The sequence below is a fragment of the Vipera ursinii genome, assembly GCF_947247035.1.
Source record: "Vipera ursinii genome assembly, chromosome: 1".
In the NCBI taxonomy this organism is placed as follows: Eukaryota; Metazoa; Chordata; class Lepidosauria; order Squamata; family Viperidae; genus Vipera; species Vipera ursinii.
In genome coordinates, this window is record NC_139512.1 from 53,445,692 (window position 1) to 53,464,306 (window position 18,615).

General features: G+C 36.8%; 1 protein-coding gene across 1 annotated transcript in view; it reads right to left on the reverse strand.

Annotated features, from left to right (window-relative positions):
* The window catches only part of TTC6 (tetratricopeptide repeat domain 6), a gene marked incomplete at both ends in the record, with an annotated part of 60,211 nt that overhangs the window by 16,144 nt on the left and 25,452 nt on the right, over positions 1–18,615 (reverse strand). Inside the window, 7 exons of the mRNA XM_083354622.1 lie at positions 466–539; positions 1,217–1,336; positions 2,448–2,561; positions 3,084–3,224; positions 4,778–4,927; positions 6,770–6,904; positions 12,187–12,347. Coding sequence (XP_083210748.1) covers positions 466–539; positions 1,217–1,336; positions 2,448–2,561; positions 3,084–3,224; positions 4,778–4,927; positions 6,770–6,904; positions 12,187–12,347 — 895 coding nt within the window. The remainder of the gene's footprint in view (positions 1–465; positions 540–1,216; positions 1,337–2,447; positions 2,562–3,083; positions 3,225–4,777; positions 4,928–6,769; positions 6,905–12,186; positions 12,348–18,615) is intronic.

Genomic DNA, 18,615 nt, shown 5'->3' on the forward strand with positions numbered 1-18,615 from the left:
GAAATTGAACCAAACAGTGAAAATAGATTAAGAAAACACATCTGGCTTCTTGAGAACAAGGTAGACCTTTCCCTTTAATTGTCCTTCCCTAGCCTAGTGACCTCCAGATATGTTTCAGTGTAATAGTTGTCAATTGCAAACAGCATGGTAACTATTTAGCTAACAGGAGAGATGGAAGTGGTAAGTCAATACAACCAAGCAACAGACTGAAGGCTGTCCTGCCGAGGAGAGAAATTGATGAAAACAGAAATTAATAGTGTTTGAATTATGCCTCATGGCTTTTAGAAATGCTTATTCTAGTTCAGAACTGGGGAATAAGGCATTTGGATGTTGTTGCAAGAAATAAAACACCTTGGGCCATCACTGTTGCCTTCTTTTCTCTGCATCTGCTGCATAAAACCTCTCTGTAACACAAGAGAACCAAACTCATGTTCCCAAATCTTACTCAGCAGTGTTTAAGATTACCTGTGATAGCAAAGTCCAATAGCATTCAATAATTCTGTGTTTTTTTGTTCAATCATTGACACTTCTGCAAAGTCCTAAAACATGGAAAGACACTATGTTAAATGTACTGTTTTTCAGAAGCTTAGCCTTCTGCTTAACTTTGCAGCAAAAACAATAAAATTGATACCCATCTAGAAGTACCTATATTCTAAAAGCCACTACTGCATAGGTGAGAAAAAATGTTCATTTCTTCAAGTAATGATTGCTTTCCTTTTTTTTTCATTAACTATCTTTTATATTGTAAGCAGCCTTAAGATGTAGTGTGTGTGATAGAGTAATATATCTTATAGAGTATAAATCGAGTAATATGTACAAAAATAATAAAACAGATATTACACATGTGATTTTCTGACAACTGAACATTTTATAGGCACAAACCTCTCTAGTAAATGCATGCATGTGTAGGCTCTGAAATTTAACAACATCTAAAAGCCCAAGATATTCCTTCAACCAATTTAATACATTTTGGACAAATTAATTTTAAACATTGATGATTGCATATTTATTTATTGCAAATTAACTATATGTTAAGAACTTCCTTTGTTATGGTTAGCTACATTTCTAAATGTATATGAACAGTTTAACCATGTCTGTAGGCAGCATTGTTTTGTTTCTTTTATCACTTTTCCTACTAGAGATTACAAAATATTTTCAAACAAATCCAATCTACAATGTAGAAACAAACGTATCTATAATATTAGGGGAAAAATACCTTTAATGCATAATCATAGCATTTCATTTCTATATAAACCAGAGCACGATTTTTCAGCACTTTCAAGACAATGTCCTTGTTTGTCTCAAGACGAAGAACAGTTTCATAATCTATCAAACTCTAAAACAAACAGAATCCACAAAGTCATCTGTGAATTGGTGAAATAGAAAGCACAGCTAATTTTTGTAAAGCATGAATTATTTCCTGTTTCAAAAAACCCTGCCAGAAACTTGAGCTGATTAAAAACCTGTATGCTTTTCAATGTAATAATAACATCAGGAATGTGTTTTTTTCTTTACATCTTCATTAGATTATAACTATGAATTTAGAGAAACAAAATATTTATTATGGTTATAGATCAACATAGGAATTTGAAATATTCAAGTTTAATGAAAGTATGATGCAAATGTTCGTTTTTGTAAATTTCATTTTAGCATTCATTTAAAAAAAAATAAGGATGCGTATAAAGATATGCTATAAATACAAGGAATTTCCTGCTAGAAATAGATTAAAATATGCTTCTCAGACATGTTATACACAATAATAATAATAATAATAATAATAATAATAATAATAATAATAATAATAATAATAACAACAACAACCCCCTACTCAGGCAGGAAACCCTATACCATTTCAAACAAATGGTTGTCCAGTCTCTTCTTTAAAACTTCCAGTGTTAGAGCATTCACAACTTCTGGAGGAAGTTGTTCCACTGATTATTTGTTCTAACTGCCAAGAAATTTCTCCTTAGTTCTAGGTTTCTTCACTCCTTGATTAGTTTCCATCCATTGCTTCTTGCTCTGCCTTTAGGTGCTTTAGAGAATAGCTTGACTCCCTCTTCTTTGTGGTAACCCCTGAGATTTTGGAACACTGCTTTCATGTCCCCCCCTAGTCCTTCTCTTCATTAAATTAGACATGCCCAATTCCAGCAGCTGTTCTTTATGTTTTAGCCTCCAGTCCTCTGACCATCTTTGTTGCTCCTCTGTACTCTTTCTAAAGTCTCTATATCTTTTTTGCATCATGGTGACCAAAACTGGATGCAGTATTCCAAGTGTGGCCTTATCAAGGCATTATAAAGTGGTATTAACACACAAGTTTACAGGTGTCAAACCCTGCCCCTAGATCCACTATAAAATCTGAGTAAGACAGGAAAGCATGTTTGGAAGTACACATCCAGTGCCAAAACAACTTAATGACAAATCACTGTTTAAGAAGAAACAAACCATACATGTTCATAGTCCTTCAATTGTTGAAACGCAATTGCTCTGTTATAATATGCCAAAGTGCACGCCTTATCCAATTTTATAGCTTTAGTTAAATCTTCAACAGCATGCTTGTAAGTCTATCAAAAAATGACATAATAGTAATAGCAGTATTATTTAATCTACATAGAATAAGGTACCATATTACATCTTACAGTCTTTGTAAGGGATGTGCACAAAACAGAAACAATGGAGGTGAATAAGGAAAAGCTGGCTTTTCCCTCACTTCTCTTTAGCACTTTGCTCTCCTTTTTTTCAGAATCCCCACTGGGCTTCAGCTGAAGTATAGCAGATCCAATAAGTCCACTTACTCACAGCCCTGATTTTTCCTGCACCTGCCTTTCTCTATCTTCTCTTATTGTGTGTGTGTTTTTCCATCTAACAACAACCATTTTACAAAACAGAAGTCATCTTTTGTTAAAACTAATTTCAATATTGGTCTTTGAATCGAGATTTCACTTTCTTGTGAAAGTGATTAAGATCTCATTACAATGCTAGTAAGCACCTCTGATGTTTAAATATCCTTCTGTACTCATCTGACAACTGTGAAGCCTTCACTTATATATCCCAAATTAAAATAGCAGTAGAGTAAGCATATTTACCCTGTTGTAAAATTTCAGTACTCCTCTGTAAAGATACCCTCTCACACTACATGGCTCAATTTTGAGGGCTTCAGTGCAATTCATTATTGCTTTAGAGTATCTTCCTTTGCTACCATAGTAAGCAGCACGACTTATGTAAGCCTTAACAGAAAAAAAACAACAACAAACTCACTGCAGAACACTTTAGGGAGGAAATATCTAGAGACTTCTATGTTGTCTTACATAGGTTTAAAGCTTTAAATATTTATAAATAGGAATAAAACATTCCTTCTCTCTTCCTCCCTCCCTCCCTCCCCCTCCTTTCTCACTCTCTCTCTCTCACACACACAGACACACACTGAATACTTTATCTGACCCCTTAAAATATGTAATAGTTTCAATAAGACTAACTGGAATCTAAATACAGAATGTCAAAGCTCACATACAATTATCATTTGTTTGCTATCTCTTAATCCATAATAAATTCATTATAGGCACTTCTCTCTTGTTCTGAAAGATGGCTCTAAGCCCTTAGCCTCTAAATCCCAGAAGAGTCTTCTGACTCTCCATATATCAAGTCTTTGTACTTCTCCTAGTGTAGATAAGCATATTGGTTTTATATATATATATATATATATATATATATATATATATATATATATATATATATATATATATATATATATATATATATATATATATATATATATATATATATATATATATATATATGATAGTTAACAAGGCAGATTCCAGCATATTTTTCCATGAATTGTTTTAATCCTTAGGAATATACAGTATGTACCACTGATCCCAATTCGCATGTAATACCAATTTTTCAAGTAAGCCAGCATATTATCATGATAGTTACAAACGGTATATCATGTTATTTGCATGTCTAGTTGGGAACAGACAATGGTAAATTTAGGCAAGTGTAGCCTTGTCCTTGGTCACAGGTGCTTATTTCTAATTTGTTTCTTTCTCTGCAAATTACAGAGGGCAGCAATAGCCTGTGCCTAATTTTTGTATAATCTTCCCTGGAGTGCCTTATTCTGCACATCATATCTGTAATTATAATGGTTATTTTATTGTGTACCCTAAGTAAACTTTTGTGTACTAATGTTGGCTGATTTGTGGGTCCTGAATTTCACATGCATACATAAGGAAGAAGGCTTGCATCATGGATCTTTATCTGTCACCCTGCTTGCTTGGAATCCCCTTTGTCAAGATATCTTGACTTTCTTGCCTCCTATTGTGGACACCCTGACAGCATTTAAACAAATGTATTTAGCATTGGATGTTTAATTATGAATACAAAAAGAGAAGATCTGAACAAATTAATTGATGTCAGCCCCACCTGATAGACCAGGCCAAGAATCAAATCCACAGGAAGCCCATGGCTCCTTTTTTTTTTTTTTTTTGAGAGTGGCTACAATAAAAAAAATCTTGAAAGTTTGATTGTGCCCCCCCTTCTTATAATTATGTGAATTAAGGAGGTGTCTATCTGAGCCTCTTCTGCATATTTTCTGCTTGTTTTCTATGTGTTTCATAACATATCCTGCCTATCTTGGATTTCCCAAAAATTAAATATTCCATTTTTGGTCAATTAATAAAGAGCAAGATAGTTTCAGATGTATTTTTAAGCTTTATTTTTAAAACTCTATTATTAAGGATTATTTTTAAACCTTCAGAAATACAAAAATGATCTCTCTTACCTGAAAATGCCTTGGTACAATAGCAAGTGTTTTGTTAAAATCTAAGATGCATTTAGCTTGTTGGAGCTGCATTCTGCAAAGCCCTCGCTGGTAAAATGCATCTGCATATCGTGGATATAGCCTGACAGCAGAAGTAAAAGCATCGCAGGCCTAAAATGATTCAACATTAGATTTAATTGAATCATGCTTCTACAAAATAAATAAAACACCAAAACCTAGAGAAAATTTCCTCTATTTTTCATATTTCATTTTTATTTCAGTTGTAGAAAAGAATATACGTAGTCGTCACTTAACGACCATCATAAATGCACGCAAGTTGAAATGCAACTGAATGGTTAGCACATCACCATGCTGTGAGGGTTATAAGTTCAAGAATTGGTCATAAAACTACTTTTTCAATACTGTTGTAAGTTCAAACAGTCATTAAACAGGGAGTTATTAACTGAGGGCTCCACATAGATACCTAAATAATATGTGTGTGTTGTGTGTGTAAAAGAAAAACACTTAAATAACTGACATTGATTTTTTGTGAAATCAAATACACGTATCTGTATGCAATAGTGGTGAATATCTATAACTCAGGTGTAGGATGAAGGTGAAGGTTCGTTCTCCAAGCTTGTGGGTTGGTTTCCAAACTTTTTGGAAAGTAGGTAAACAGAAGAACACTGACACTGACAACCCCAAAACTCCACTGAAAATGTTAGCCTGGTAACGAAACGTTCAGAAACCAACCCACAAGAAAAGAGAACAAACCTGATTTGCAAGTAAGCAAATCAGAAGAAGCTATGTTGCAAACAAAGACCATACAACGTTGTGAAGATTGCTTAACCTCGTTCAACCTAATGATTGGCAGGCAGGTTGAACTGATTAAACTGCAGAATAGCAAACAAGGGAATTCCCTTAAGATACAGAGTTTTCCCAAACACACCAATGAGGTGCCTAAAATCAGCCCATAACCGCACACCAAGGGAAAGATCTATACATTCAGCAGAGTTAGATAAGGACATCTCCCCACTAGGGCTACATGTCCACCAGAACAAATGCTTCAAAGGGCACATTCACAGAAAGGATCACCTTTCCTATAAATATTACCAGCCTCAAGTAGCTCTAGTCTATGCTCTCAGATAAACAGCTTCCTTTTCAAGGACCTTGCCCAGTGTATTTCTTTAATTTGTGACCCTGACTCAGGATCAAACCAGAATGTTCTTCTCAGTGCTTTTTTTGTAAAAGAAAAAGGTGCCGGAACTCACACATGTCATACAACCCGCCTTGCCTACCCTACAAGGTTCCATCCAAAAAAGGTACCAGAACTCCGTTCTGAGCGTTCTATGAGGAAAAAAAGCCCTGGTTCTTCTAACAAATAGATAATCACCTAACTTTTTTTCTATAAAATTGGAATATTCATGTAAGAAACAAATAAAGGGAATATCTCTCTCACACACACACATTCAAGCAGATAATCTTTGAAAAGAGATTTGAGAGGAAGAATGCCAAACTGTGTGATCCTTTTTTAATCAAAATAATGCTGACCTTTCCAGTCATAATGTTTAAGGTAGCAAATAACAATGAATATTTTCTGAAATATACTGAACTAAATATCAATGATATATTGTACAATATTTAATATGAAGTAATAATAGCCACCATATAGAAAATTAAGAGTAGTATATCAATTAAATTGTACTCAGAGACAAAACTAAGTTTAACTAGCCAGATCAAAAGCTGGCTTCAAAAAAAAAACTGAAACAAATTGACAAAAGTGGGGTTAGGTGAGTCTTTCCGAATCTGAAAAAGAGCAAATGGTGGGAATGTTATGTTGGAAAAAACAGTTCTTTAGCCAGCCTGGTCTTAATACTTCAGGCTGTTAATGTTCATAACTGCCAGTTTGTGAATAAGGGTAAGGGATAAACTGGACGCCCAGGCAATTCTTGTAATGTTGTTATTTCCAGCTTTCAAACTATTTTTGAACCAGGTCAAAGTCAAAATGCATACCTCTAATAGAAAAACTTGCTCCATGTAGCACTGGCCCATTAAAAAATATAATTCTGCAGCCTCAAAGGTATTAGGAAGACATTTGTCAGGGCCAGTTAGCAGCATCAAAGCCTCATTAAGACTGGAAAGAGCATCCTGTAATAAAAAGGAAGTATATAGTTAATTGATAGCACCACCAGCCAAATGGCATTGTCCAGAGCTATTTCACTATTCCATTATTCTTCCCAACTGAACCTTTTTCTGCTAAGATATAAAACAGGAAAAAACAGCACATGACAAAGAGAGATTACAAGCAGAAGGCAACATCGTTTGGACATTCCAAAACTTTTATGAATGACTATATAATAAAAGCTTGTATGGGAGCACCCCTACTTTTGAAGGCAGTCCTGCTCTCCTGTTCATAGTTGCTTAAGAAAATAAATTGTCATTATCATATTTACATTAATTTTGCACATTTTGTCAACAAAATAAAAATTTCCAACTTGCCTTGCCTATGTTATCTACATACAAACATGTGTTATTATAAACACAATCAATATATTTATATCCATCACTACTCTGTGCAAGCCATTTGTGTAACAGAAAGCTGCATTATTCTAGGCAATACCTATCCAAGTTCACAGGAGGATATTTTTTTGTCTTAACAGTGCATGGCCCTTTAAAACAGAGTTTCCCAAAGGTATTAGTATCAATCCCAAAGTATTGATGGGACTATCCATGGTGTTGATAGATGACTGGGAATCAAAGGAGGTCAGTAAATACTGAGGGTTTATAGGTGATCAAAAAATGATGGAAGGTCAATTCGGGTCCATTAATCTTTGGGGTCTCTGCAGAGCTCCATGCAAGTCCCTAGTCCTGAAAGTGACAGGGCTAGCAGTGAGTAACCCAGGGTTGGATGGTCAGCCACCAGCAAGAGTTGCCTTGAGTGGTCTCTATCAGTTGTATTTTGTTACTAGCCTCATTTACCCATTTGCTTTGTGTTGTGTGTCTGTGTGCCTTCCATTCTCCCCTCTGTCTCTCTCATCTCCCCTATCCTGGGAAGGATACATGCATATGTATGATTCCTGGATCACCTCCCACACTGAGCATATTCACCAACCTCCTTATTCTCCAATCAAGTATCAGTGCCCTTGTTGATGCTCATGTGATGCATCCTTCACGTATCAACAGTTTCAGTAATAGATATGTAATTTGTTGTACTGTTTTAAAAAACCTTGTGAACCGCCCTGAGTCCTACGGAAGAAGGGTGGTATATAAATTTAATTTTAAAAAAATATGTTAAATTTTACATTTTTATACTTTTAATATTACCTATTTTTAATGAAGTCATTATTGTTGTTGTTTGTACTACTGTTAGTTAAAGTAGTATTTATTAAAGAATTTTCATATAATAAATATTTTGGAATCTATAGATGGTCCGAATCATCATGAAGGGGTTGGTGAACTGAAGAGTTGGGGACTCTTACTTTTAACCAAATACTTGGGATCTCTATTGGGTCAACTTTGTACAGTCAGTCCTCAGCTTACCACCAAATTTGAGCCCAATGTTTCTGTTGCTATGCAAGACATTTGTTTTGTGAGTTTTGCCCCATTTTACATTCCTTCTTGCCACATTTGTTAAGTGAATCACTGCAGTTGTTAAGTTAGTTAAAACACAGTTAAATGAATCCATTGACTTTCTTGTCAGAAGGTTGCAAAAGGTGATCACATGACCCCAGGATACTACAACCATCATAAAGATGAATCAGTTGCCAAGCATCTGAATTTTGATCATGTGACCATGGGGCATGCGGCAATGGTCATAAATATGAAAAATGGTCAGAAGTCACTTTTTCAGTGGTGTTGTATCTTTGAATGGTCACTAAACAAACTGTTGCAAATCAAGGGTTATCTGTACTCCTACAATTGGCTTATAGTCCTTCATATAAGATTTAATTCCCCTCTTCTCCTTCCAATTATTCTGGCCTCTTTCAACAAAAATAATGGTTCTAAAAACGTCTATTAATGACTATGAATAGCAGAAACACAAAGTTAGCTCCTTGCCAATGACCTGTTTAAACTGTTTAAGCTTCCTGCCTCTTTGCTTATTGAATCATTTCAGGTCCCAATAAAGAATGTAAATATGGCATAACATGTAACAAGTTCAACACTAAAGAGCAGTGGGGCACATATACTGTACAAAATATTAACAAACAATATTGTTCAAAACAGATAATCCTCTGGTCGGTTTACAACTGTTTGAAATTACAACAGAGTCAAAATGGGGTGCTTTATGGTAAAGCACGTTTGGCCATTGTAAAATGTTGTGCCACCCTCTTCCCCCCATAGTGACATGACTGCATTTGGGGCACTTGGCAAACTGGCCTGCCTTTACAACTAGTTGCAGTGTCCCACAGTCACGTGACTGTGATTTGCAACTTTTTTACCAGTTTTCAGCAAAAAGTGCTCATAGAAGAAGAGACTCACACTTAGGCATTTACTTTCAGGCCTGGGTACAGCACGGAGACGGCTTTGGTCGCGCTGGTGAATGATCTCTGGCGGGCTCGGGACAGGGGTTGCTCCTCTGTCCTAGTCCTATTAGACCTCTCAGCGGCTTTTGATACCATCGACCATGGTATCTTACTGCGGCGTCTTCGGGGATTGGGAGTGGGAGGCACTGTCTTACGGTGGTTCTCCTCCTACCTCCTGGGACGTTCACAGTCGGTGTTGGCAGGAGGGCAGAGGTTGGCCTCGAGGCCTCTCATTTGTGGAGTCCCTCAGGGGTCGGTCCTCTTGCCTCTCCTGTTCAACATCTATATGAAGCTGCTGGGTGAGATCATTCGTGGTTTTGGGGTTGGGTATCATCAATATGCGGATGATACCCAGCTTTTTATTTCTACCCCAAACCACCCCAGTGATGCCCTTGATGTGATGTCCCGATGCCTGGAGGCGGTTCGGGTCTGGATGGGGAGGAACAGGCTTCGGCTCAACCCTGACAAGACTGAGTGGCTGTGTGTGCCGGCATCTCGGGAAATTCATATTGTTCCATCGTTAACTATGGGGGTTAAGATATTACCCCCCATAGATAGGGCTCGCAACTTGGGTGTCCTCCTAGACTCACAGCTCTCTTTGGAAGATCATATAGGAGCTGTGACTAGAGGGGCCTTTGCCCAGGTTTGCCTGGTGCGCCAGTTGCGGCCCTATCTGGACCGGGATGCCTTGCGCACAGTCACTCATGCACTCGTGACCTCCCGTTTGGACTACTGCAACGCTCTCTACATGGGGCTGCCCTTGAAGACTACTCGGAGGCTCCAACTGATGCAGAATGCAGCCGCGTGAGTTGTGGTGGGGGTGTCCCGATACTCCCATGTAACACCTCTACTCCGCGAGCTGCATTGGCTTCCTGTTGTCCTCTGGGTAAGATTCAAGGTGCTGGTTATGACCTATAAAGCCCTAAATGGCATGGGTCCGGGTTACTTACGGGAGCACCTGCGGCCGGCATCAACTTCCCTTCGTCCAGTGCGCTCCCACAGAGAGGGCCTCCTTAGGGTGCCGTCGGTCAAAGAGTGTCGACTGGCAGCCCCCAGGGGGAGGGCGTTCTCTGTGGGCGTGCCAGACCTGTGGAACCCTTTACTGGTGGAGCTCCGGATGGCTACCGACCTTCGTTCCTTCCGACGTGACCTAAAAACATATTTATTTGAACAAGCCAGCCTGGTCTGATGGGTTTAGGGGTATTTTAATGTTATTGTATTAATGTATTGAATTGGGCTGTAATATTTAATATTTTTTAATTTTTATATGTTATATTTTATTGTATTGCCCTGTACACTGCCCTGAGTCCTTCGGGAGAAGGGCAGTATAGAAATTAAATTATTATTATTATAAATTATTACTTGATGACCATGAATTTGCTTAATGAGCAACACAAAAAATGTCATAAAATCAGATCCATTCAAGGGGTGCCTCAACTTATGACAGTAACAACTTACATTGGAAATTTGGATCGAATTGTGGTTGTTGAAAACTATAACTCAAGTAGTATGTGAAATTTTAATTTCACTTGAGAGACCTTTTGGTAAAACTTCCCTAGAAAGCAATTACTTCACAATGCTAATAAGCAGATTGAATGTTCTGCTAGATATAAGTTGCCTTGTTGCAACTTATATCACCCTCCCTCGTGCTCAGTTATAGGAAAAACTATGGCAAAGAGCTTTTGTATTAAATTTCCCAAAGCCAGAATGTTCCAGTTCCCACAGAACTTAGTGAGCTATCTTTAGACCCCTAGGGGAGCATAAAAATGTCATAGTTGAAAAAATGTGCAGAGAAATGGAGCTTTTCAAACGTACAAAGTCATATGTTGAAATTTATAAAGATGATTTATTTGGGAACAGGTAGAAATAGAAGGTACCAAATTATACCCAAGAAAACCAACATATAACTTTTGATAAAATCAAAAACCTAGTTACATTTTAGACTCTAGGAATACTTCTTTGAAGAAAAAGTGAATGTTAATGCAGAACATTTCTGATTGCCTGATTTGCACAGTTTAAAGAAAGTTTGGGCTGAATTTTCTCCAAACTGGCATGTTCCAAGTCCCTTCCAGAAAACTATGTCATTTGATGGGACTCAGAAAATATGCTTGTCGTTGTGACACCTGCCCAATGGAACAGTTTGGCCCCAAAATATTCATATGGTCTTGATCTATTGATCTTTGGTAAGATTCCGAAGACCTGACTGCTGTTTGGGCACTGGGCTAGAGTGCTGAATGAGCTCATCTATAGGAAGAAGGGTAGTATATTGGTTGCTGGTCTCCAGCTGCCGATCTGCTCTCCTGTTTCAGTCTGTGTTGTGGGTTTGTTTGTATGTACATTTCCCATATTTATTTTCAGTTAGGCAGCCATGCAAACTGGAGAAATAAATAAATATATGTACCAGGGGAGGAAGAGAAAGGTTTCTTTCCTCTTTCCTGTGACTTCTTACATAGCCGAAGGTGAAATACAGCATGGCTGCAGCAGGAAGAGAGAGGAACAGGAAATTGGCAGGAGGCAATTTAAAAGGGGATTTTTTTTCTTTTGCTTGGATAAGAGTTTGTACACACATCCTTTGATCCTCAACTATACACAGCCCCAGAACAGGAAGGAATAGACAGTTGATTAATTATATTCCAATAGAGATGATGTGCTTGGGTTTTAAACATACTATATAAATAAAACCAAAAGGTTTTAAAAAAAAACCTACTCAACAAAAGGGATGACAGCTTGATTAGTAAAGCACTGTGTGTTAGCTATCAAAACAGAAAAATAAAATATTTGGAAATAAATAATTAGTGCTGAAGAAGGAAGCGAATATTAATCAACTCCTTTTTAACAAACAGTATTTCTACAATACTCATTAGAATTTGCCTTTTTAAAAGATTTAACAAAAACTCATGTCTTAACCTTGAATTTTTTGGCTTTCATCTGGATTTTTCCAAGTAGATTATACAAAGCTGGCTCAGGTTGGTTTCTTGTGGCTGCAATTGCACACTCAACAGCCTTGTTATAGTTTTGACAAAACGACTGCACAAGTGCTTCTTGAACAAGTGAACATCCAAGCGATCCTGTAGGAGATTTAAATAATAATAAATAACTGTACTAGTAATAGACCAAGGTATTATTACTGCAGACATTGGTATACAGATAACGAAGAGAGACAGTGTTGGCCTTGATAAACATTGTTCTTCCTAAGAACCAAGGATGTCATAATGTATCAAAATAGCTTATGTGCAGATCCAAGCAGTGTAACTTTTTGCAATTGACAGATGGAAATTTTGTCAATGCACAAATTTTCTAAGTCCCACAGGAAGTTCTGACTTTTGACAGAATGACAAAAGAAGTGATGTTCCCCAGGTTCTGCCCATTTTGTAGGTGCACATGTACAAAAAGAATGTAGCTTGCATCACTCTGCTGCACTGCTACTATCAGAATTCAGATCCCCATTGCTTCTATCAGCAGATGCTGCTGACTCTGAATGTGACACTATTTGTGTTTTAGACAACATACATACATTTTTATTATACATACTGACATAGTGAAACATTGCAGACAAATCACACAGACACATTCTGTCAATCATACTAGCTAGATGACACAGGAAACACGACCAGGTGACCTAATTCTGCTTTACTATAAAGTTAGATAAATAGAATCTTGCAAGTCTGAAAGGACAGGTAGTCTTGCTTTACAACCATTTGTTTATCAATGGGTCAAGTTATAGTGATACTGAAAAAAGTGACCTATAAACTCTCCCCAAAATTGTGGTTTTTTTGCACCAACCCTGTGATCACATGAATTTGTTTTCCAACCAACTTCTAACAAGCAAAGACGATAGCAGGGAAGGCTGAAAATCTAGATCACGTGACATATCACTTAACAACTATAGTAATGTGCTTAATAAAACAGCAAAAATGGTTGTAAAATTGGGTGTGGTCACATAATGCCTCACTTAATGACCATGCTGCTTAAAAACAAATTTGGTCATAATTGTAGCCTTAAACTGAAGACCATCTGTATTTCTCTCACCCTGTCCCCCTTAGAGACATAGAAACTAGGGAGGGTCTTTTCTGAGCCTCTTGCCCCATTCCATTGTTGTGGAAAGTTGGGCAGCAAATAAATTTAATAACTAATAACAATTCAAACAGACAGGCAGCTGCCACATAACATCCCAGACTTAATATTTGTCAATAAGAAAGAAAAAAATATGGATAGTGGATATGGCAGTACATGGAGACAGCAGAAGAGAAGAGAAAGAACTTGAGAAGATAACAAAATCCAAAAAGCTGCAAGTAGAAATAGAATGACTGTGGCAAAAGAAAGCAAAGGTAGCACCAATGGACATCAGCACCTTGGGTGCAATCCCAAAACAAATGGAGCATCGCTTGAATATTATCAACATTGACAAATTCACCATCAGGCAATTGCAAAAAGCAGCTTTATTTGGAACAGCTTACATCCTGCGATGATACCTTTAACATCATCAAACATCCACATCTATCTCAAGAACTCGATAGACACACAGAAAAGGCACATCCAGGCGGTACACCATGTAATATACCTGCTGCAGGTTAAGCTGCCTTTTATCTGACTATTTCCTTGGCTACGTCTCATTGCCCTGTCTACCAAAGTCATTTCCACACACCATTACTCATAAATCCTATATATATCACTTGCACAATAGTTCTGCAAACCATGCATCAAGCACATATTAATAGTATGTTCTTTCAGTGTAATTTTTATTCCAATATAAATATGCTTAAGATTTTACTTATCACTTTTACTTATCACTCTGACAGTGGAGCCAGCTGTCAGAGCGGGCGGCTGTGTGAATGGGCTTCTCTATATCACACAACCTCTCACCCAGTATCTGCAGGGGCTCCTCGGAGCCATAGGAGGTCCTGGAGGGACAGCCGAAGTTGCGGGTGTCCTGGAGAACCTACATGAGCGGCAGCCCTTGTTGGGGATCCGGAGAAAAAAAAGATGCAAGCAGACCGGGGAGAAGGAGGCCAGTAATGTCCGACATGAAGATCTGACAGAGGGACGGAACTAGCATTGACTTAGTGGAACAACGGTGGAACGGAGCTGACGAAAAATAATTCCAAGTTTTTTACATTTAAAAAGTGAAAGAGAGCGCTTTTGAAAGAGACGCTGTCTAGAAGAGGGAGCCTTACCAAGAGGGAGCGAGCGGCGAGAGAAGTGACAAGATATAAGGTGACAGGCGAGAGCAACAAGAAGAAGGAGCCAGGAAGTTAGAAGATCATAAACTAGCCATGAGATCAGGCGAACTGATAGAAAGGTAACGAGAAAAGATAGGCTTTTGAGTCATGGAGACTGAACTCTTGAGAAAACGAGTGTGGACTATAAGTAGAAGGAAAGTGAATAGTTTGGACAGACTTTGAAGTTTTGATTTATAAGTCACAGGAGTAGAACAGATCCAAGATGGAGAAAGTGACACATCAACCTTAGGACTGCAGTTTTGATAGTGAGACAATTACTGGCTATTGGCTGAAGAAGAAGATATAAAAGGTGCCACAAATTCAGAGTTGGAAATTTATAATTAAAAGGAAAGTGACTCTGATGGGACAGGAAGATAAAGGTGATATATAAATATAGATAAAAAGACACACATAAATATAAATATATAGACTGACTGCTTGCTATATTCGTGAAATAACTATATTGCTATGACTGTTGATTGCTAGAATTGGGTAGAATTGAAATAATCAATTAGCTAAGGAATTAATCACTTGATTGTTATATATATATATATATATATATATATATATATATATATATATATATATATATAATTTGATTGATATATTGATAAAGGTTTATTTAAGGTTAAAGGAATTAAGTATTTGTAAAGAGTGGTATTAATTGAGTAATGTCTTAGTGGTTTGGTCAGATTTATTAATATCATAAGAGCCACAACAGATTAGAGATAGAGGACAGGGTGGCTGTTGATTTTGATATATCTCCCCCAAATTAGGAAATAGAAAAGGAGGTAGTGGTGGAGGAAGATAGAGGGGGGGAAAGAAGGTGAAAATACCCCATAAAGAGTATTTTTATAAAAATCTGGTTAAATATGACAAGCATACTGAACTTAACAAAGATTAGTGCAGGAAAGAGGGCAGCGCCACAGGGGTTAGAGATGTCTTCAAGCCCTTCTAGTCAGAGGTCCATTGATGACATGCTACAAAGGGAAAGGTCAAATTCCTTTAAAGATTTACAAGCCCTTCTGCAAAATATGCAAGAAGCAAGAATCATGAAGAGATGAAGAAACAGATAGGCCAAGTGAGAAATGATACTGGTCTCAAGGAAAAAATACAAGCAATTGATGGTAAATTTGAGGGGATTCAACAACAATTAATAAAAAATGAGCAAAGATTACAGGAAATGGAAGTAAGAATGGAGAAGGAGAAGAAAGTAGAGGATTTAAGTGAAACACTAATCCGGGCGAACAGACAGCTTGAAACAACAGTGATCTTCCTGGAAGCAGAGAAAGCCGCCCACTATCTGCGCTTTCAAAATGTTAAGGAAAAAGAAGGTGAAGACCTGACGGACATGATGGCAGACTTAATGGTGAAGGCATTAGGCATAGGAAAAGATGAAATGTTGGCGGAAATTGATGAGACGTATAGGGTCCAAACTAACTATGCGAGGAGACATAATCTTCCGAAAGAAGTACATGTGAGATTGGTTAAAAAATCGACCCAGGATGAATTACTACATAGATCAAGAGAGGAGCCACTAGAATATGGAGGACAACAAATAACAATTCTCAAACAAATATCTAAAAGAATGAGGGATTTGAGATGAGGCTACCAATTTTTGACATCGAAATTGATTAGATATAATGTGAACTTTAGATGGCTAACTCCAGAAGGCATTCTAGTCATGTGGCAAGATAGAAGGTATAGATTAGACTCGATAGACAAGGCAGAAGATTTTTATAAGCTCCACTTTAACAACGAAGATGAAGTAGAAGACCAAGATGGAAGGGACATAAGAGAAAGGGATGCAAGGCTATAGTAGGGAAGGTACTAGGAACAGAGCTTAGAGGAAATAAATCTGGAGAGACTACAGAGAAGTATAAAGGCAGAGACAAAGAAACAAGAGAGATCCGCACAACAAGAAGCACAAGACTTACTATAAGTAAAATAAAGGGAGATGAATGCAGGATTTTGTTACTGAATATTAATGGTTTAAACTCACCAATGAAAAGACAGAAAATCTTTAATAAACTTATTCGTCAAAAATTAGATATAATTGCAATTCAGGAAGTTCATATAAAAGAACAGAAATACCTGTTATATTAACCAAAATTAGGAAATATATTTGTATCATTAGATCAACAAAAAAAGAGGGGGGTGTTATTATATGTGAATGAGAAATTGGTAGCTAAACAAATTTATAAAGATAGAGAAGGTAGAATATTGATAGTTGAGGTAGAAATAAACCATAGGAAAGTAGTGATTGTAGAAATATATGCCCCGAATGGAAACCAAGAAGTTTTTTGAAATGTTACTTAATAAGATATGTGATATAGACTACGATGAGATCTGTGTGCTAGGAGACTTCAATGCTATTATTGATAATAATTTGGACTACAAGGGTAATAAGACCAGGAAAAGGAAAAGAAGAACACTACCAAGATCCTTTTTCAAATTGGCCAAAGATCTAAATATCCAGGACATATGGAGAGAAAGGAATTGTGAGGCTAGACAGTATACATATTATTCCAATCGACATAGTTCATGGTCTAGGATTGACATGGTGTGGATGTCAAGGGAAATTAACTCTGAAGTCGAAGATGTGTGCATAGAGACAAGCACCTGGGCAGGCCACAACCCTGTGAAATTTAGCTGGAAAGGGTCCAAAAAAAAATCTAGATCGACTATACAAAGATCAATATTAAAAGAAGATGACTTCAGATTAACGATGGAGAGAGAATTGGACTTCTTTTTAAAAGAAAATAAAGCTGAAGACACGTCTGTCCAAAATCATTGGAACACAGCTAAGGATATTATGAGAGGAGTAGCTATAGCATATATGGCGAAAAAGAATAAGGAGAAAAAACAACAACAGAAAATGTTAGAAGGGGAATACAAAAGATTAGAAAAAATACTCCAACAAGAACCACAAAAAAGAATGTAAAACAACAAATGGACTTAATTAAAGATAAACTTAACTTCTTAGAAAAAGAAAAATTAGCACAACAGATAAGATGTATAAAACAGAACTTTTTCGAAAATGCAAACAAACCTAGTTGATGGCTTGCACACAAATTGAAAAAACAAAAGGAAAAAAGTTGGATTAGTTGGATTAGTAAATTATGAGATGACAAAGGGAGAATACACTATCAAGAAGAGGAGAAAAAAATTATAGCCCAGGAATTTTACGAGAAATTATATAAGGAAGATAGCCAGGAAAATGAGGAGAAAGCGGAGGAATGTTTCAAAAAAGCAACACTACCAAAAGTTACAGAGGAAATTAAAAATATTTTGAACGAAGAAATTAGGATGTCAGAGGTGATAATGGCTATTAATAAACAAAAAACAACAACAAAGCATCGGGTCCTGATGGCCTCCCAATAGAAATTTATAAGGAACAACAAAACATTTTAGGACAACCTTTATTGGATGTGTTTAACGCGGTCCTGGATGAAGCAAAAACCCCAAAGTCATGGTCAGAGGCGAATATTGTCCTGATTCCAAAAGATAACACAGACCATACATCAATTAAAAACTATAGACCAATATCTTTACTTAATTCTGAGTATAAGATATTCACAACAATTATAGCTGAGCGATTAAAAAGGTTTTTAAATAATTTTATACATGTGGACCAGAATGGATTTCTAGCCAAAAGACAAACTAAACACAACATTAGAATAATATTGGACACCCTAGAATATTACAAAATACATAGTGGACAACAAATGCCATTGTTATTCCTAGATGCCCAGAAGGCTTTTGATAACGTTAAGTGGCCATTTATATATCAACAACTTAGGTATATGGATATGGGTGAAAAATTTATAAATATAATAAAGGCAATATATACTAATCAGGAAGCTAAAATAATAATAAATGGGGAAACAACCAGGAAATTTCAAATACAAAAAGGAACACGACAAGGATGTCCTTTATCCCCATTACTATTTATACTGACACTAGAGGTCCTAATGAGGATAATTAGGAATGAACTGCATATAAAAGGATTAGAAATTAAAAAAGAAATCTTTAAACTTCAAGCATTTGCAGACGATTTGGTCTTTACTATGGAGGATCCACAACAATCAGGACCGAAACTGTTGGAAGAATAAGA